Genomic DNA, 16,931 nt, shown 5'->3' on the forward strand with positions numbered 1-16,931 from the left:
AAAGGAAATCTCAGGAAATTAGGTTTTGATATGAAGAAGCAAACAGCTCTGTGAAGGAATGAGCAGGGAAAAGGAAAAGTTTTTGGGGAAGGAGAAAGGCTTCTAGGTTTCAACATCAAAATAAAGCAATCTAGTATCATTGTGTGTTCTAAGAACTGCCTGAAACCAATATGGCTCAAAGTTGGGTGGGAGAAATGGAGAATGGAATGAAAATAGGGTTGACGTGACATAGGTACAATTGACTCTGGCTAGAGCAATGGTTCTCAACCTTCCTAATGCTGTGACCCTTTAATACAATTCCTCATGTTGTGGCGACCCCTAACAATAAAATTATTTTTGTCGCTACTTCATAACTACAATTTTGCTACTGTCATGAACTGTAATGTAAATATCTGCTGTTTGACTCCCAAAGGGGTTGCAACCCACAGGTTGAGAACTACTGGAATAGAGACTGAGTATTCCCACTGATGAAAGATAGCACTATCAGTCATAAGGAAAGAATGGGAAGAACTGGAGGAGAGACCACTTAAGTATCAGAAGATCATGTAACAAATGCATGGCAGGAACTCTTTCAAGCCTTCTTCTCAAGTTTGTGATAATGAAACCAATAATCACTACACAAAATGGAACAAACACTAGAAAGCAAGACTTTATGCATCTATATCCTTTCTTTTGAATGAATAAAGTTTTTCTTTTAATTCATTACAAACTAGATGATGATTTATTATATAATTATTTTTCTTTTAAAAGAAAATTTCCATAGTATATATTTATTGTACATGGTATTGTGCAATCTAAGGACATTTTCATATTGTATGCTGGTTAACTAAAGTTAAAACACACATCTGGGCAATTACAAGCATCTACCTAAGGATAGATTAAATCTTATTTTATTATTTTGGATTTAGCAAACTTTTTAAAGATACTTATTTCTAATTTATTAAATATTTATAATTATTCACTTATCTAATGCAAGGGTATGTTTAATTGAATGTTTTTCCTACATCACCTAACTCTTAATAGGTTAATCTTATCATTATTTGACTCTTAAAATTTGAAAGCAGCTTACTTAAATCTTCTATACAATAAATAAATAATGCTTTGATGGTACTACTTCTGCTGGCCCCTGAAATGGCTCACAAGTATTGCTATTTTCATTCTCAGTTTCTATATACAAAGCCAGTTAAGAGAGGGCAGTCACTCTGATTACCCTTTAGTATTTACTGATACAGACACTTATATTGAGCCCCATTGTCCCATGCATTTATCTTATTTTCCTACGGAAAGTATAAACACTTACAGTTCAAGCCTCAAATCTCTCTTGCTTTCTCCATGGCACTAAGATGAAGCTTTCAGATGTCTGTAAGTGGCTTAAAAACTTCTTTTCGAAAAAAAGAAAATGAACACCACCTTCTCAGAAACTAGGTATTAGTTAGCAATGTCTCTGTAGGCAAGCAACACAACTTAACAGTTTCAGTGTCCACAAAGTGACTGGCCAAGTCTATTCAAAACCACCAATGATATAATCAAATCTTTTAAAAAGATGACAAAATGTTATCATAAACCACAGAAGAAACCTGACAGCCAATGTGAGAATTTAGATGTCAGAGGGAGTTCATCGGGTTCCAAACAACTTCTTAGTTCTGCCTTTTATCCCCCAAATGATTTGGTTAGTTTGTGGCTTGGATTTTTAGTTAATTGTATGCCTTTTAAGATGTGCTTAAAATATCATAAAATGGTACTTGGCATTAAATTCACAATGAGTCACAATTTTTTCAATCTTATATGATAAAACAAAGCAAGAATCAGTATTTTATCAGTTATACCTTGCATTTAATGGAAGTATTGTGAGTAATTTGTAATTAACAGGCAATAAATGTATTTTTTTTTGTAGTTGGATAAAGTCATAGAAAAGCATAAAGAATCGCACAGACGAATCTTGGAACAACTTTTAATGGTAGAAAAATCCCACAGGCAAACCATAATGGAGATGGAGGAAGAAAAGAGAAAACATAAAGAATATATGGAAAAGAGCGATGAATTCATAAACTTATTGGAACAGGAATGTGAAAGGTAAGAGCTACACTGGACAAAATAATGACCCCTTCTGCCAAGTATTATAAATGTTCCTATGGACTGGAAGTACTACAATGATTAATACAAAACATATACTGGTCTCAAAGATCTGATAGTCAGGGTGAGGGAAACATATACCTAAAGGCATTATCAATACAGTATAATAATTATGGAGATACAAATACTGGGTTCCAATCCTCTAAGGGAGTGCCACTGAGAAAGCTGCACAGACACTAAGAGAAATTGTTCATAAGCAAACATTCAAAATGATTTTTCAATGTAAGAGGAGAAATATGTATAGTAAGAACAAGTGGTGTGGCAAGAAATGAGTGAGTTCTGAGGGAAGTCAATCACAGTTACAGACGAGGGTGTAAGTGCAGCATGAGAAAGGGAAAGACAGGCACCCAGCCATAAACACTCCAACAATAAACTGTAACTGTAAGAAGGAAAGTGAGGTCATCAGGTACACTTTCTCAAAGAACAATGGACGCAACACGGAGGAAAGACGAGAAGAGCTAAAGATTGGAGGCAGGAAGCCTGCTTTGGAGGCAGCTACCCAGATAAGGGAAATGAGGTGTAAACAGGAAATATTTATGATGGGGTGTCCACATCGTGACTGGCTGAGACTGAAGAGATGTGCACTGGCCAGAGGAGTTATTTAGCTGGCATTCTGGTTATGCACCAAGCTGTGAAATATGGAAATGAGGCATAGCTTTGGTTGAGGAATTTCAGTTGAAGAGAAAGGTTAATTACATGACGATGAATCCTGATTAAAACATGTTGAATTTGAAATATCTTGGTGTCTCCCAAAATCTAGTAGAAAAATAGGTATAAATTTCACCTATGGTCAGAAATATAGGTCTACAAAAATAGGGGCTCACGTGTGAATCTGTAATGGGTACTAGTTGAAGCTGTGTGCTTAGGTGCCATCAGGAGACAAGATGTTGACAAGGGAACCCTAGAATCCATGCTTAGCTGTTTTCTGGGATGTCAGTAAAGAATACTGAGAAAAGAGGAAAAGATAAAACAAAACATCTTCAACAACAACAAAAACAGAAGGATGGAAGAAGCAGAAGAGAAAGTTCATGAAACTAAGGAAAAACTTAAACGAAACAATCAAAAATGAGTAGACAGTCAAGTAGCAAAACAAGCAAACAAACAAACAAACAAACCCATGCAGGAAAAACAGGAAATGCCCTAGATTCTGTGACACGGAAGACACTCCAGGAACTTAAGTGGCCGTTTCACTAAGACATGGGCAGAATCCAGTACAATACTTTGAACACTGAGATGAGAACAATTGTTCCAGGGGTGAATCGGTATTTCTGAAGTACGACTCTTGCAAAGCAGTGTGGTTGGCAAATGTTTTATTACCATACCCGGGGCAGGTTATTTGTTCGACTTTGACCTGCTCTGAATCAGCATCTACAGTCTGAACATCGACACTACAAAAGAGGAAAACCAGACCACTCCACTGACCCTGCAAAGAGAAAACAAGACTATCTGCAATGTCACTTTCTACATGTGCCTGCTTTACTTCTCTCTGTGTGTGCTTGCAAGAGTTACACTGTCAACACTAAAGACTAGCAATCACAGAATAATGCAGAAAAATGAGCTGGAAGCTCCCATTTTCAAAACACAAGCAATCTCACCTGCTTTATTCAAGTATTTGTTTTGTTTTGTATTGCTTTTGAGACACTGTCTTGCTGTGCCGTGCAGACTGACTTTGAGCTTTAGACAATCCTCCCGCTTCAGCCTCCTGAGTACTATGATTAAAGGCTTACACTACCAAAGTGACTAATAAATTTCCAGTCAGTATTTTAGCTAGGAAACTAAAGTTCCACCAATGTCCCCGCTAATGGTGAGGTCTCATTTCTGTTCAGATAATTTCATGGTCAACACTTACTTGAGAATCCCTGTCCCCTATATCTATTCTACACCGCTCCCAGCCCCCAGGACGTTTGTTTTATACACGGGAGGTGGGGGCAAAGGAGAGAGACATCCTAGCAAATTTGAACCTCATAAACTCTGAGATATCTACAAGAACAGATTTTAGAAGCTCAAGAAATCTGGCACCAAGAGAAGATTCAACTCAGACATTACAAATATACGATTTCTTATTCAATGAGACAATGTTATATTAAATATTATTTTGAACCCCTGTGGTTTGGCACTAGTGGCCTCATTTGGCCCCCATACTGTCTTGGCATTTGTCTACTAACAGACACTTTCTTTCATCTCTCCTTAGTGTGAACACTCACTGACCATGGTCAGAGTGTTGCCTGGCAGAGAACAAAGAGGTGCAGGCTGTCCCTTTCCAGGGGCTGACCACATAAGACAGCAAGATGACAGAGATCCAGGCTGAGAATGGGAAGGGCTAATGGGGTATGGTTCTCATGTTCACAGTTGTTCTCATCTTCTGGAGCAAGGCTGTAGAGGCCATCCAGAGTAACACGGTAACACTGGGAGGCAGATGGATACGGCGGTTTAATTTCAGAAAGCAAAGAGGACTAACACAGAACTGTAAACAAAAGAACAGTGAACTAGGACACACTAGAGGCAGAGAAAAGGAGTCAAGTGCACACCTTGGAATCAGTGTGTCTGCTAAGGGTGGCGTTTCCACAGGAACAGATAAGAGGAAGACCTCAGGGGATTGTTGTTTGTCTTACAGGACCCAAAGTCTTAAAGGATAGTCAAGCTGAACAGGCATTGCAGAGAAATAGGAACAAGTGACTGACTAGATTGTTGCTCATTCCCCGCTGAGCCAGTCAGACAGATAAGTAGGCATTCACTTGTTTCCATTTGTCAAGGAAAAGCTTCCAGATGGAACGGCTTGAGTGTGAGCATATCAAACTCACTCTCAACTCACACCACACACAGAAACTTCTTCCTTTGCCTTGTCTGTACATACAATTCCTGTCTGTTGGAACTGCTGGTACATTCCCCATCAACACTTGCTCCAGCCTCCTGCAAGGGAGGCTGCAGGCCTGTTGTGGCATGACTGACAGCTACCTACTTTAAGGCCATGAACACGAAATTTCTTAGTGAACACCACCTAACAAAAGAGTGGGAGAAACTCCAGGGGGAGAAACTCGAGTGATTTCAGGTAAGCGCACACGGTACTTGATGACAGAAAGGAAAATGAAACATCAGTGTCTCATTTTCCAGGGGCATGGAAAGCAGCATGCCATCACTGAGTCCTTTACACTGTGGTAGCAGAGTCACCCCTTCACAAAGCCAGACTAGCTTTTCTTACAAAGTGATGTAAGTCACTCCAAAACTTTGGGACTCTCATACGACAGTAAAACAAAAGATATAAACCCCACTTAAAGGGGGGTTGGGTGAGTCTAGCTACAAAAGACCATCTGACTAAAAAGTCTGAAAAGGAAAACCACTGTGAGGGTTTAAGCATTTATTTTAAGTATTAGTTAATATCTACACAGAAAAAAGAAATTAAGTAAGATATTACTGAGGTAATTAATGAGACCTTAGAGGATACAATAATGGATTTCAAATGAAGGCTCAATTTTTGTGTTTTCTTTGGAGAATTCATTTTATGTGAAAAAGCCTAAAGGAGCCTGATGTCACACATTGAGTTCAGGCCAAAATGTTTGCCAAGTGATGTCGCTGTTGTAATCAGTAAGCAATTGGCTTTCCCACTTGAGGGTGGGTGGGGGCAGGGATCAGTCCTGAAAATCATGTTCCCAAGCTTGTGAATGTCAAGTCTCCCTGGCTGTAATCTGTGTGGTTTGGTGTGTCCACATTACCTTATCATACCATGGTTCATGACAGCTTTTGCTCAGTGACCAGTTCTGCTGAGTGAGTATGTGTGTCACTGATGACCCGAGTTATATATACTTGGCTGAATTACAAGTGGAGTCTATGTGAAAAGTTTTACACAAAAGCAATGCCAGTAATTTTTGGCCTTTCTGGATGGCTTCACAGGAAAGCCAAACAAAAATCACTTTCAGTCAGTGTAATTTTGCAAAAATTTCCCATAAGCAAATACTTTAAAAAAAAAAAAAAAAAAACCTCTACAGAATTTTTCTTTAGTGTAAATGAGGGGAAAGGGATGTAAAGGAGTAAAAAAAATCTTCGTTAAAAAACATTCGCTCTCTGACTAAAGCAAACCACATCTATTACTGTATTGATGCCTCTGAAAGAACTTCTAAGGCAGGAAGCAAATATTGCTATGGCAATTGCATAAAAGTGTGGTTTCAACCCTACTTGTTTCTAAAGCCCTAAATTACTTTTCAAAGTGTCTAGGGCAAAGTCACTTAGCACTGATAATCCAACTTTAGAGACCAGAAGCTCACATTAGCTTCTTAGGAGTCACACTGAGGAAGGCATTACAAGAAGAATTGACTTCTAATTCCTGTCCTAGCAGGTTATTGACTTTGGCATGTGGACACTACTGGAGGAAGGTCAACAGGGGGTCCCCATTCAAAGGTTGATGCTTTCTTTAATTACACTCTAAACAAGTCCTTAGCTGTTAGGTTTCAGTGGGAACAAACCACTTTCACTCTTTCCTTTGACAAGAAGCAACTTTCTAAAGATTCCCGTTAGGTCCCCTCTCTAGCGTGACAAGTCTATTTTGGAGACTTGCTTCAGGCAACATGACTGAAATAGTGAGTCCTATTTGATCCTACTGTTAACTGACTCATTAGACAACTTAGACTACTTTCAACTCTTCTTCAAAAACACCCACACTCTCTGGTGGCTTTGGATATAATCCCTTGAAATGCAGCAATGAATGAGTATATCAGTTATCTGAATTTTTACTTAAATGAGTTAAGTACCTAGGTTCTTAGCTTACTACTGTGGCTTACCAGTCATTCATTGGTTCATTAAAAACAGTAACTGTATACTGGCTACAAGAAATCCTGTACGAGACACTGATGCTGTTGAGGGAGATCTTCATCTAATAAAACCCCAGATTTGTTGACTGTAAAAAGCAGACACTACAGTAGATTTGAAATTGTGTTGCACATAAGGCATTTTAATATAGAGAAAAATGTCACCATATAGTTAAATAACATGTAATGCTCACAAGGGCAAACTATTCAGGGGAAATCAACAAGCTCATTAAATTAGAGAATTTTACTAGATAATTTTATATCTTGAAACTATGACCATAAGGATTTTTACCATCTTTGGTCTTAAATGTCAGCTTTTCCAGTATCTCACAAAACTAAACAATGCTTTAAAATTCCACTTTTAAAAAGTAATATTTGGAAAACCAGCAGTTTTAAATTTCATGCACACTAAACTATTGTTGTATAATACATTGCACACAAATGCAATCATTTCCTTTCAGTTTTCTGGAAAGGAGTTATTTGTATTACATATTCCCTAGGCTATGTCCAGCAAGTAGTAAAATGGATGACAGATCTTCACTTGACCTTTGTCATGGGTATCCATTTTTTTTGTCAGAACAAAATGGAGACCCATCATAAATACATATTTTGATATTGTATTCTATACAGAATTATGTGATCAGTCTTCTGTTTACACAACCCACTTGATACCTAGCATTGGAGCTAGGCAGGGATGTAGAGAGAGTAGTTACCTTATGAATACCAAATACCCATTTAAGACTATACATCACAACTTAACTTTTAACAGATGCCACAAAACCATATCCATGTAACTACACAATTCAGCGGTTTTTATACATGCCACATAATTAAAGAGGTCAGAGTATGTATGCAGAGTGGATGGTATTCGACTGTTTTTCCTTCCTAGGAAGCTAAGCTAAACTTCATAAATAATTTTGAATGTAAATTTGGATGCATAATGATTAGTAAATTTAACCCATTCCAAAGACTAGGGATGTTAAAAGGCAGTCCTAAAAGGAAACCTAACCAGCACAGTGTGGTCTGATGACGAACTAGGAGCTTGAAGATGTGGGAACTCAGGTCTGTAGATCAGATCCGTCACATGCTGGGGAGAGTAACAGTGCCTCTACTGTTAACTTCCAATTGCAAATCAGTATTTCCATTCTTAAAGACCATCTAGTTTTCAGTATACTCCCCAAGTTCCTCAAATACCACGTGTTCTAAACTAAACCTAGTATCACCTGCAAATCCAGGTCATCTCTAACCTTTCTACTCTGGTATAACCGTTACAATTAAGCATTGGTAGGTAAATATCAAAAGCTACAGAAATCTCAGACTCTTACATTTTGAGCTAGAACAGACCTATGGTATAGATAGATCTACCTTCTGATTTTTGAACTGAAAAAAGGGAGACCCACTTAGTTCCAACTAAGAAGTCAAAAAGTCTTGTTGCTGAATAAAGCCAGAGCTGGAGCCAGGTCTCCTAACAATATATACTCAATGCTATTCTCCCGAGAATCATCATCACTGTGCACCCAAACCTTGAACTTGGTGTTACAGGAGATCCAGAAAACACTGAGTACCTAATCACAATACAGTTGAAAAGGCAAGATAGTCATAAAATAATTTGTGGATAATTCAAGAAGAACTCACCTGTTAATTCTATGGTATAGAAACCAAAGTTGTAGAAATATGAAGGGTCAGGCAAAGCGGAAATTAAGAACTGTTGACTATTCAACAGCCAGCATAGCCCTGAATTCAGGACATATAACAAGTACTGGTAAAGATATTGGCTAACTGGCTCATAGTTTCCAGCTTAACAGCCCTGTAAAAGAGGAAGCCAAAGACTGAATGTACAAAGTCAACCTCAAACTTCCCTTCCATCCAGGCCATAAAATACAAAGAGGAAGAAGAGTATTAAAGCAGACCACAATGAAAATTATGGAGTCATACATAGAAATCAAGGTAGTATGTTGGAATTGAACTGTGTCCTGAATCTGTAACTTGCAAGTGAACTGTCCCAGGAGTATACTAACCCGTGAGATGTGAATCTGAACGTATCGAGCCATCAGGATGGGAAGCACCGACAGTGATAAGTATCAAGGCACAGATGGGCCTTACAGAAGGCCTAAGGTTAGCCAAGTTAACAGCGGGAACTCGGATTAGGACAGCTGAGGTGTGGAGGATGGTATTGTCTTTACATCCAGTCTAACTTGCTATCTGATCATGAACAAGGTACTCGATCTCTTTAAGACTGTTTACCCATTAAAAAAAAAAAAAAGAAGATATGGCTCCCCAGCTGCTGCTTATGGAGCCTCTGTCAGGCAGCTGTTTTCTGATAAAAGTCTAAAGAACATATTTGATAAAAGCTGTTTACTCATGTAAGTATAACTTTTACCTTTTTCCTTCTTTCTATCTTTTTTTTTCTCTTTCATCTGCTGGCTAAAGCATGCTTTCCAGAACACTCTGAAGGTCCCCATCCCCTTCTGCCACACCTGCTTCTTACCCTCCACTACAGAACCTGCCTGCTTTCTGGGACCCTAACTTAAAGACATGGCTAGCTCATTCTTCTTTTCCCTCTCATTCTTCCTGACAGTTGCCAAAATTTTCAGCTTGCTTGCCTTGTTGTTTTTCTCTAAAACACTAATAAAATTGTCCTTGAACTTCCTTCATGGGGAAAAATATATATGGATTTCATATGTAATAACTAAGTTATAACCTACACAAGGAGTACAATAATAGTGACTGCCACTGGGTTGGGTAGCGTTTTGCAGGCAAATGAGACATTACATAGATAAATACATAGATATATATTATGCACCCAGAGAGACATTTATTGTGATATGTTGGCCTACATAATTATAAACACTAGACAGTTCCATGGTATCTCATCTGCAAACTGTTGGACCAGACAAAGCAGCAATGTAATTTGAAAAACCGAGGACAGATGGTCCAAATTCCAGTCCATGTCTGAAGTACTATAAACCAAGAGTGACACAGGTCAGAGAAGGCTGATGACTCAGTAACTATCAATTCAGTAATTTATGTACAGGCCATTCAACCATCTCCCAACTTTCTATTCTATTCAGACCCTCAGAAGGTTGATGATACCCACCAACATTGGCGAGGGCCAGATGCTCTACTCAGTCTCCTGCTTCAAACAGAACCTCTTTGGTAAATACAGACACACTCCAAAATATTGCTTAAGCAGTTATCTGCATCCTATGGCCCAGTCAGGTGGACACATACAATTAAGCATCAGAATTACATTTTTTTACAGTTGTCTTCCTTCAGTGTATTTTGTTTAGATTTTTGGGCCATGCCACTGTGAATTCTGAAGATTGTCAAGAAAGGATTTAATTAGATCTTGGGGTTGGCTCTGAGAATATGAAAATGAATGAGAACTATCAAGGAAAATGCTGTTCAAGATAGACACAAGTATAAGCAAGAGCAATGAGGAGCCACAGATGGATGAAAATGGGATACAGAGGAGGCAGAAAGGAGAAGTCAGTCTCAATTCACAGGTGCACCTATTTCCCCAGAGTAGAACTTTGAAATAGTCCAATAATCTAAAATGATGAAGCAATGAACTGAGGTCAAACAGTGCTCCATGAACTCTCCTTTCAACCTGACACCAGTGAGACATCTCTGGGGGAAGTCACTCTACATGAATAAGCAGAAATGTCGACTGTGGTGGTATTGAGAAAAGCACAGCCTGTCATATGCACAGAAGCCACTCACCTAAGGTGATGGCTTTAAGTGTATCAAAAGACTCCAGCTCTCCACCCTGGCCTATCACCAGTAGACTTCTCCCCACACTACAGCATCCTCTCCCCGAAACTGAACTGTGAAACATCACACAATCCCACTCGAAGAAGAAAAGTGGGCTTACTTTTGATTTACTTTCTTCATAGCTCTTTTCATGTACATTTTTAAATCATTAAAACATTAAAAAAATTAATTGCCATACACAATAATAGGTTTCATGTGGCATTCTCAGCAAGCTTTATGCTGGCCCTCCTTCCACCTCCTCTCTATGCCCACCCTGTATCATTTCCCTCGCCCAGAGCCTTCCTCCCATGTTTATGTCACCCGTGTCGACTGTATCCTCCTCCCAACACCTGTTAGCCCCTGTCACTGTCTTTCTAATTTTATAGGCTATACCCAGTCTGACTCCCTACTTACAGATAAACATTATAAGTTAAGATCCACATGAGAAAGAACAGGCAATCTTTGTGTTTCTGGCTCTTTAAAAATTGTTTTTATGATTTTCAACTCATCTTGTTTCATGTGTTAGCCCCTTCAATTAGCATGGTTGTGGGGGACAGAATATAAGACAATCAGTTGTGAAGTAAGTGTGAGAGAAAAAGGGCAGATGGGCACTTTATTAAAGAACTTACAGGATAGGATGACCCTAAAAGGAGACTCTGAAGTCATATACACCAAAACAGCAACCACCAAAAATAAAAAAAAAAAGCCACAGAAACAACCCACTCCACATATATACTTTTTGTGTCCTATAATTTTTCACTAACAAAAATATCAAAAACATAGTCCTGAGTCCCTAACTATAGCATGTAGATACACTACAATTTAACAGAGACTCCTTTGTGAGCATTTAGATTCCTTCCACTTTCCTTTATTATAAAGAACATTACGATAGCTTCACATTCCAATTAATTTAGGCTAACTCCTAATTGTTGCTTTAGGATAAATTCTTAGATGTAGATCACTGGGTCAAAGTTATGAAACTCTTTTATTTAAGGAGTTTGAAACTTGCAGCTAAATGGCCATCTGCAGATATTTATACCAACAACAACAATAATGGAGAGTCCCTCAGTGTATACTTTATACATTTATCTGGGAATAATCTTGACGATGACCTCATTTAAACACATGATGTGAAAGCACGCTTAAAGTGAATGTCAATAAGATGAATCAGACTTTCCCACTGACTTGGGCTTTGATTTTTCAAGAATTATTTATTGAGGAAAAAACCTAGTACATCATCAAAAACACACTTAAAGATTATACCATTTTTCTCTAAGGAGTATTTTGATCTTGTTAATACGATTTCAATGTATTCCCACCTGCATTTTCCATCAAATCCAGGTTTTTCAGACCTACCATCAGTACTCTTCCTGAATACCACCTCTGCTGGTCCTTCTCTGAAAGGTTGAAAGTCTCCTCGATTTACAGATTCCATATCAAGCCGTTAAGGCCAAATCTAGGATCCTCGTCACTTTTCAAAGACTGTGACCTATATGCAACAGTGAACAACACTCACTACTGGCCTTACATGGTTCTAAGTCTGCTTTGTTTCACAATATGGGATGTAAGGACCACTTCACTGAATTCTTCCTCTCATAATTCAGTTGGCGTGGATAACACATGTGGCAAACGTGATGAGGAAAGTGGGTCAAAGATGTGGTGGGCACAGGCGAAGCTCCCAGCCAACATGCACACAGTGCCCATCCTGTTCTGGCTCCTGTTTCGACTACTGAAATCAAGGAGAGAAAGCCAAACTTATAGGACCTCTTCATGGGAATGCGGGGTCGGGAGCTCTGGTTAGGAAAGGGACTAATCAGATGGTGCCATGTGAAAATCCTTGATGAACCCATTGAACTACACTTCTACTGCCAGCTCTTTTTTGTGCTTTTCCTCATTATTTATCATGTGCATACACTTGTTTACTTTCCTGAATTTCCCAAACACCCTGCATAGAACTGAGATGCCTGACAAGCAGGTAACAGTTTCAGAGGTAACATGATCAAGATTTATGAGGGTAAGATGTGCTTTCTGTGTTCTTTATTAAAAATAAGGAATGTCGGGCTGGAGAGATGGCTCAGCGGTTAAGAGCACTGGCTGCTCTTCCAAGGTCCTGAGTTCAATTCCCAGCAACCACATGGTGGCTCACAACCATCTGTAATGAAATCTGGCACCCTCTTCTGGCCTGCAGGCATACATGCAGACAGAAAATTGTATACATAATAAATAAATCTAAAAAATTATAATTAAAAAAATAAAGAATGTCTAACTCCGTTTTGTATTTTATACCTTAAATTTTGGGTTCTAGGCAAATATGATAGTCAAGGCACTCTGTATCCTAATAAACATAATAATATATTCAAGTAAAAGAAAAACACAGAAAACAGACTTTTCTACCCTGATCAATGTGTACAGAAACATCAAATTTATTCCAATTTGAGCATATATAAATATAAAATACCTCTGGCTGAAGAGTTTGACAATCATAATGACAAAATGGGATCACAGGGGCACAATCAACATTGTGAGAATTCTACACATTTGTTTCATTAACAAACACAAGGAACAAATAGAGAGGGGACAGTAAACGTGAAATAGATTTAGAGAGTCCAACAATGTTTAGTGCGTGAACTATTTATTGTTTATATTTTTTATATTTTTCGGACAAGGTCGTACTATGCATTGGCCTTGACTTGAGATGTTGCCTGAGTGCTAAGATTATAGGCATGTATACACTACATCTGCTTATTTGAATCATGATTTGAGGACACTTGGGTAGGGAGAGAGAAAGGGGAAAGGGAAATTTGAATATTATGCAGAACACATGATACTATTCTGTGGATGTGTATTTTAAAAGAACCCATATTGGGCTGGGAGTGTAGCTCAGCTGGCAGAATGTTTGTCCAGCATGCACGAGGCCCTAGGGTCAATCCCCTAGCCCCACATCAACAGGGCACTAATGACACAAAACTGAAATCTTAGCACTTGGGAGGTAGGTGCATGCAGGAGGATCAGAAGTGTAAGGTCATCCTTAGCTATACAGTGAGTTCAGGATCAGCCTAGTGTCCAAGTGACCCTGTTGGAAGGAAAGAAGGGAGGGAGGGAGGAGGGGAAGGAGAGAAAGGGGGAGGGCAGGAGAGAGAAGACAAGAAAGAGGAGAGGAGAGGTGGGAAGAGGAATGAAGGGGAGGGAAGGGAAGAAAAGGAGAGGAGAAGACGGGAGAGGAGAGCAGGGGAGGGGAGGGAAAGGAGAGGAGAAGAAAGAGCTTACTGATAAATTCTAAAGATTTTAAAGCAGTGGTTCTTAACCCCTTAACACAGTTCCTCATGTTGTGGTGACCCCCAACTGTAAAATTATTTGTTGCTACTTCATAACTGTAATTTTGCAACTGTTATGAATCATAATGAAAGTAACTGATATGCAGATGGTCTTAGGAACCCCTGTGAAAGGGTCGGTCAATCCTCAGAGGGGTCATGACCCACAGGTTGAGAAGGGCCCATTTAGAGAGAATGATTAGTTCTACAGGAGTAGGTGTAAATGCTTCCTGACAGGCAGCAACTAGCTTGAAGGCATTTAGCTGGCAGAAATTATACCCCCAGATACAAAGGAAGTAAGAAAGACAGTCTGTGAATGGCCACACATTAGGCTGTGTGCCACAAACCTGATTTTCCTCTTTATTCCAAACTCAAACCATGCAGAAAAGTCTCAACCTGACACCCCAATTTGTCAGAGAATCCACTGTATAACAAAGAATTGCATTTTAAGTGTCTAAAGCCAAAGTAGGAGAGAATCTAAGAATAGTAACAATAATAACAAGATTAACAACCAGAACACCATTATAAGCAGAGCTCTTTGAAAGTGGATTCCAAGTATGCCATCCCATTACTGTACAACCTCCTGATAACAACTTTATAGCAAAATGAGACTGGGGAAATACATTTCCATTTGGCTGCGGCAAATGGAAAATTAAATCTCATTTTATCCAAAAATCATAAAAAGGGAGCCGTTGTAATATGCTACCTAATCCTTTTTGCCTGGCCTAAAATTAGCTAATTACAGCAACATGTGAGCAAATGGCAATGAAATACAACTTAATGAAAAAGCAAAAGCGGACAGGGGCATCTATTTATTTTAAATGTGTCCAAGCTCTGCTAAAGAGGCATTGCAGTCTGCACCCCATCCACAAAAGGAGCAGCTTGGCTAGCCTCACTTAGAGAGTAGCCTGTCTTTGGCCGTCCTTTGAGTTTGACTCCAAGTTTGTTGGACAGTTTGAGGAAAGATTGACATGAGTCCCACCTGCAAAAGGACACCGTCTTGAGCTCTACTTTCCGGCCTAAAGCGTCTTTGGAACTGTTAAAAGTACCTATGTGGGCACTTACCTCTAAAAGCTCATAAGACTCTTTCTGCATTAGGTTTGCTGAGAGAACTCTGAATGTGTTTGCATTCTATCAGCCCTCAGTGTGAGTCAGGCTATTCCAAACCAGTTTTCTAACCAGAAAACTGAGAAGTTTGATGACACATTTAGGTAAACATGCTCACTGGATGAAGTTATTTGAATTTTTATAGCCTTTAATCCTCTGTGAGCTTTGAAATCCATATAGGCTTTTAGACTAGATTTAGGTTCATCTGAGTTAAATAACAGAAATTATATATAAACAAAATCTACTAAAAACTCCATGGATTCTGGAGAGTTAAGACTACTTAATACTATAAAGATCAATTAAGGTAAACTGATCTGAAACTGAAGACTTTAACTATGAACTAATCAGCCTTATTCTTAATTAAAATCTCAGCTCTCAACAGACTTCTTTCCCAAAGAACTAGAATTTCTCATTCCCTCTGGTTGGATGACGACAGCTCTTGTTGACAATGATAAATGAACTCTGGGTCTGCAGGGTTCACTCCAGTGAAAGAACAGGAAAGGGGTTGCAGACCAAGACTCTCATCACCTACTTTGCAGGCAACCTGAGAATTCAATAGGCAGTTGAATGCAAATGCAATAAAAATGTGGTTAAAAAAGAAATACACACACACACACACACACACACACACACACACACTCCAAAGTTATCTAAATTAACTGACCTGAGAGCAACTGTAAGTTATAAAAGCTAACTAAAACTTGCAGTGTGGGGGATTTTTTAACCTATCTGATGAATGGCAAGATGGATCACATGTTAAAAATTCCTCTAATAGCTCACCGTTAGCGATATTATTACTTCTTGGTACAAAGAAGACTCTTCCAATATATCTACCCTGTTCTCTTTTCTCTTGCCCTTGACAATGTCTGCTTCACCTAAAAGAAATCTTGCCCCAGTCATGAGTTCACATTTCTGCTCTAATCTTAGATATTTCATTATTTACTGTTAGCCTTGGGAACAAATGCTTACTAAGTAATTAGGGTACAAATGACTGGTCCTAAAACTTTCTGATACTGGTAACTTTCCCTACCTCCATCCCACTTCTTCCCAGCAAAGGTTCCAAATCAGGCCTTCATGGTGTACACAATCCCATGCGTGTACACATACACATGCACACACACAAATATAAAACTTAAGTTTACTTTATAGGTTTTACCACCCCATCCCCCCAGCCCTAGTTCAAAGCACCTTCTCCCTTCATTCTGTGGCTGCTGTTGAATCAGGTAAGGAAGTAATTTCACAAGAAGATGCTTAACTGTCCAACAGGTGGCTCAGTATTCTTTTCATCCACCGTTTTAAATCCCTGCTCCCAGACTATGCCACTTTCACCATCCTCTGGTTTTGGAAATGCTGCCTTAGCTCTTGGGCTTCCTAAAGTCTGCGGGTAAACTGTTCTCTGCAATGGTGTTGTGACACACACAGTCTGTAGAGGAAAGCGGTCCAGAGCACCTCAAAAAGAACTTCAAGGGCTAGGCTAAGTAAGGCTCAGGTGTTAGAGCGCCTGCTTTGGCCCTGGGCTCCATGCCCAGCACTGCAGTGTAACTTAGGCTTCTCATCTAAGCACTTAGGAAGAGGAGGCAGGAAGACCAAAGGTTCCGACGCATGGGATAGCTCTTGCCTGTACTCCTAGCACTCATCAAGCCGAGGCAGGAGGCTTACTCGTGTAACAACACAGTAAAATCTCATCTTGAGGAAAAAAAGGGGGAGAAATAATGAGATTTATTTTGGTTGTTGTAGGGACAGTAGATTCTATTTTGTGTAATTCTATATAAAAACTACACAAAGATTCCTCCCAAAAACCTGGATAACTAGTTCTAACAGTTGACAT

At 39.1% G+C, this 16,931-nt stretch overlaps 2 protein-coding genes across 3 annotated transcripts in view; one reads left to right on the forward strand and one right to left on the reverse strand.

Moving 5' to 3' along the window:
• Cmss1 (cms1 ribosomal small subunit homolog) overlaps positions 1 to 16,931 on the reverse strand; it is a 315,958-nt gene that overhangs the window by 223,449 nt on the left and 75,578 nt on the right. The window lies entirely within an intron of this gene.
• The window catches only part of Filip1l (filamin A interacting protein 1 like), a 95,064-nt gene that overhangs the window by 6,250 nt on the left and 71,883 nt on the right, over positions 1 to 16,931 (forward strand). The window contains exon 3 of the mRNA XM_052740920.1: positions 1,895 to 2,073. Coding sequence (XP_052596880.1) covers positions 1,895 to 2,073 — 179 coding nt within the window. The remainder of the gene's footprint in view (positions 1 to 1,894; positions 2,074 to 16,931) is intronic.

This window comes from Peromyscus californicus, unplaced genomic scaffold (genome assembly GCF_007827085.1).
Source record: "Peromyscus californicus insignis strain IS unplaced genomic scaffold, ASM782708v3 Scaffold_16__1_contigs__length_79575227, whole genome shotgun sequence".
In the NCBI taxonomy this organism is placed as follows: domain Eukaryota; kingdom Metazoa; phylum Chordata; class Mammalia; order Rodentia; family Cricetidae; genus Peromyscus; species Peromyscus californicus.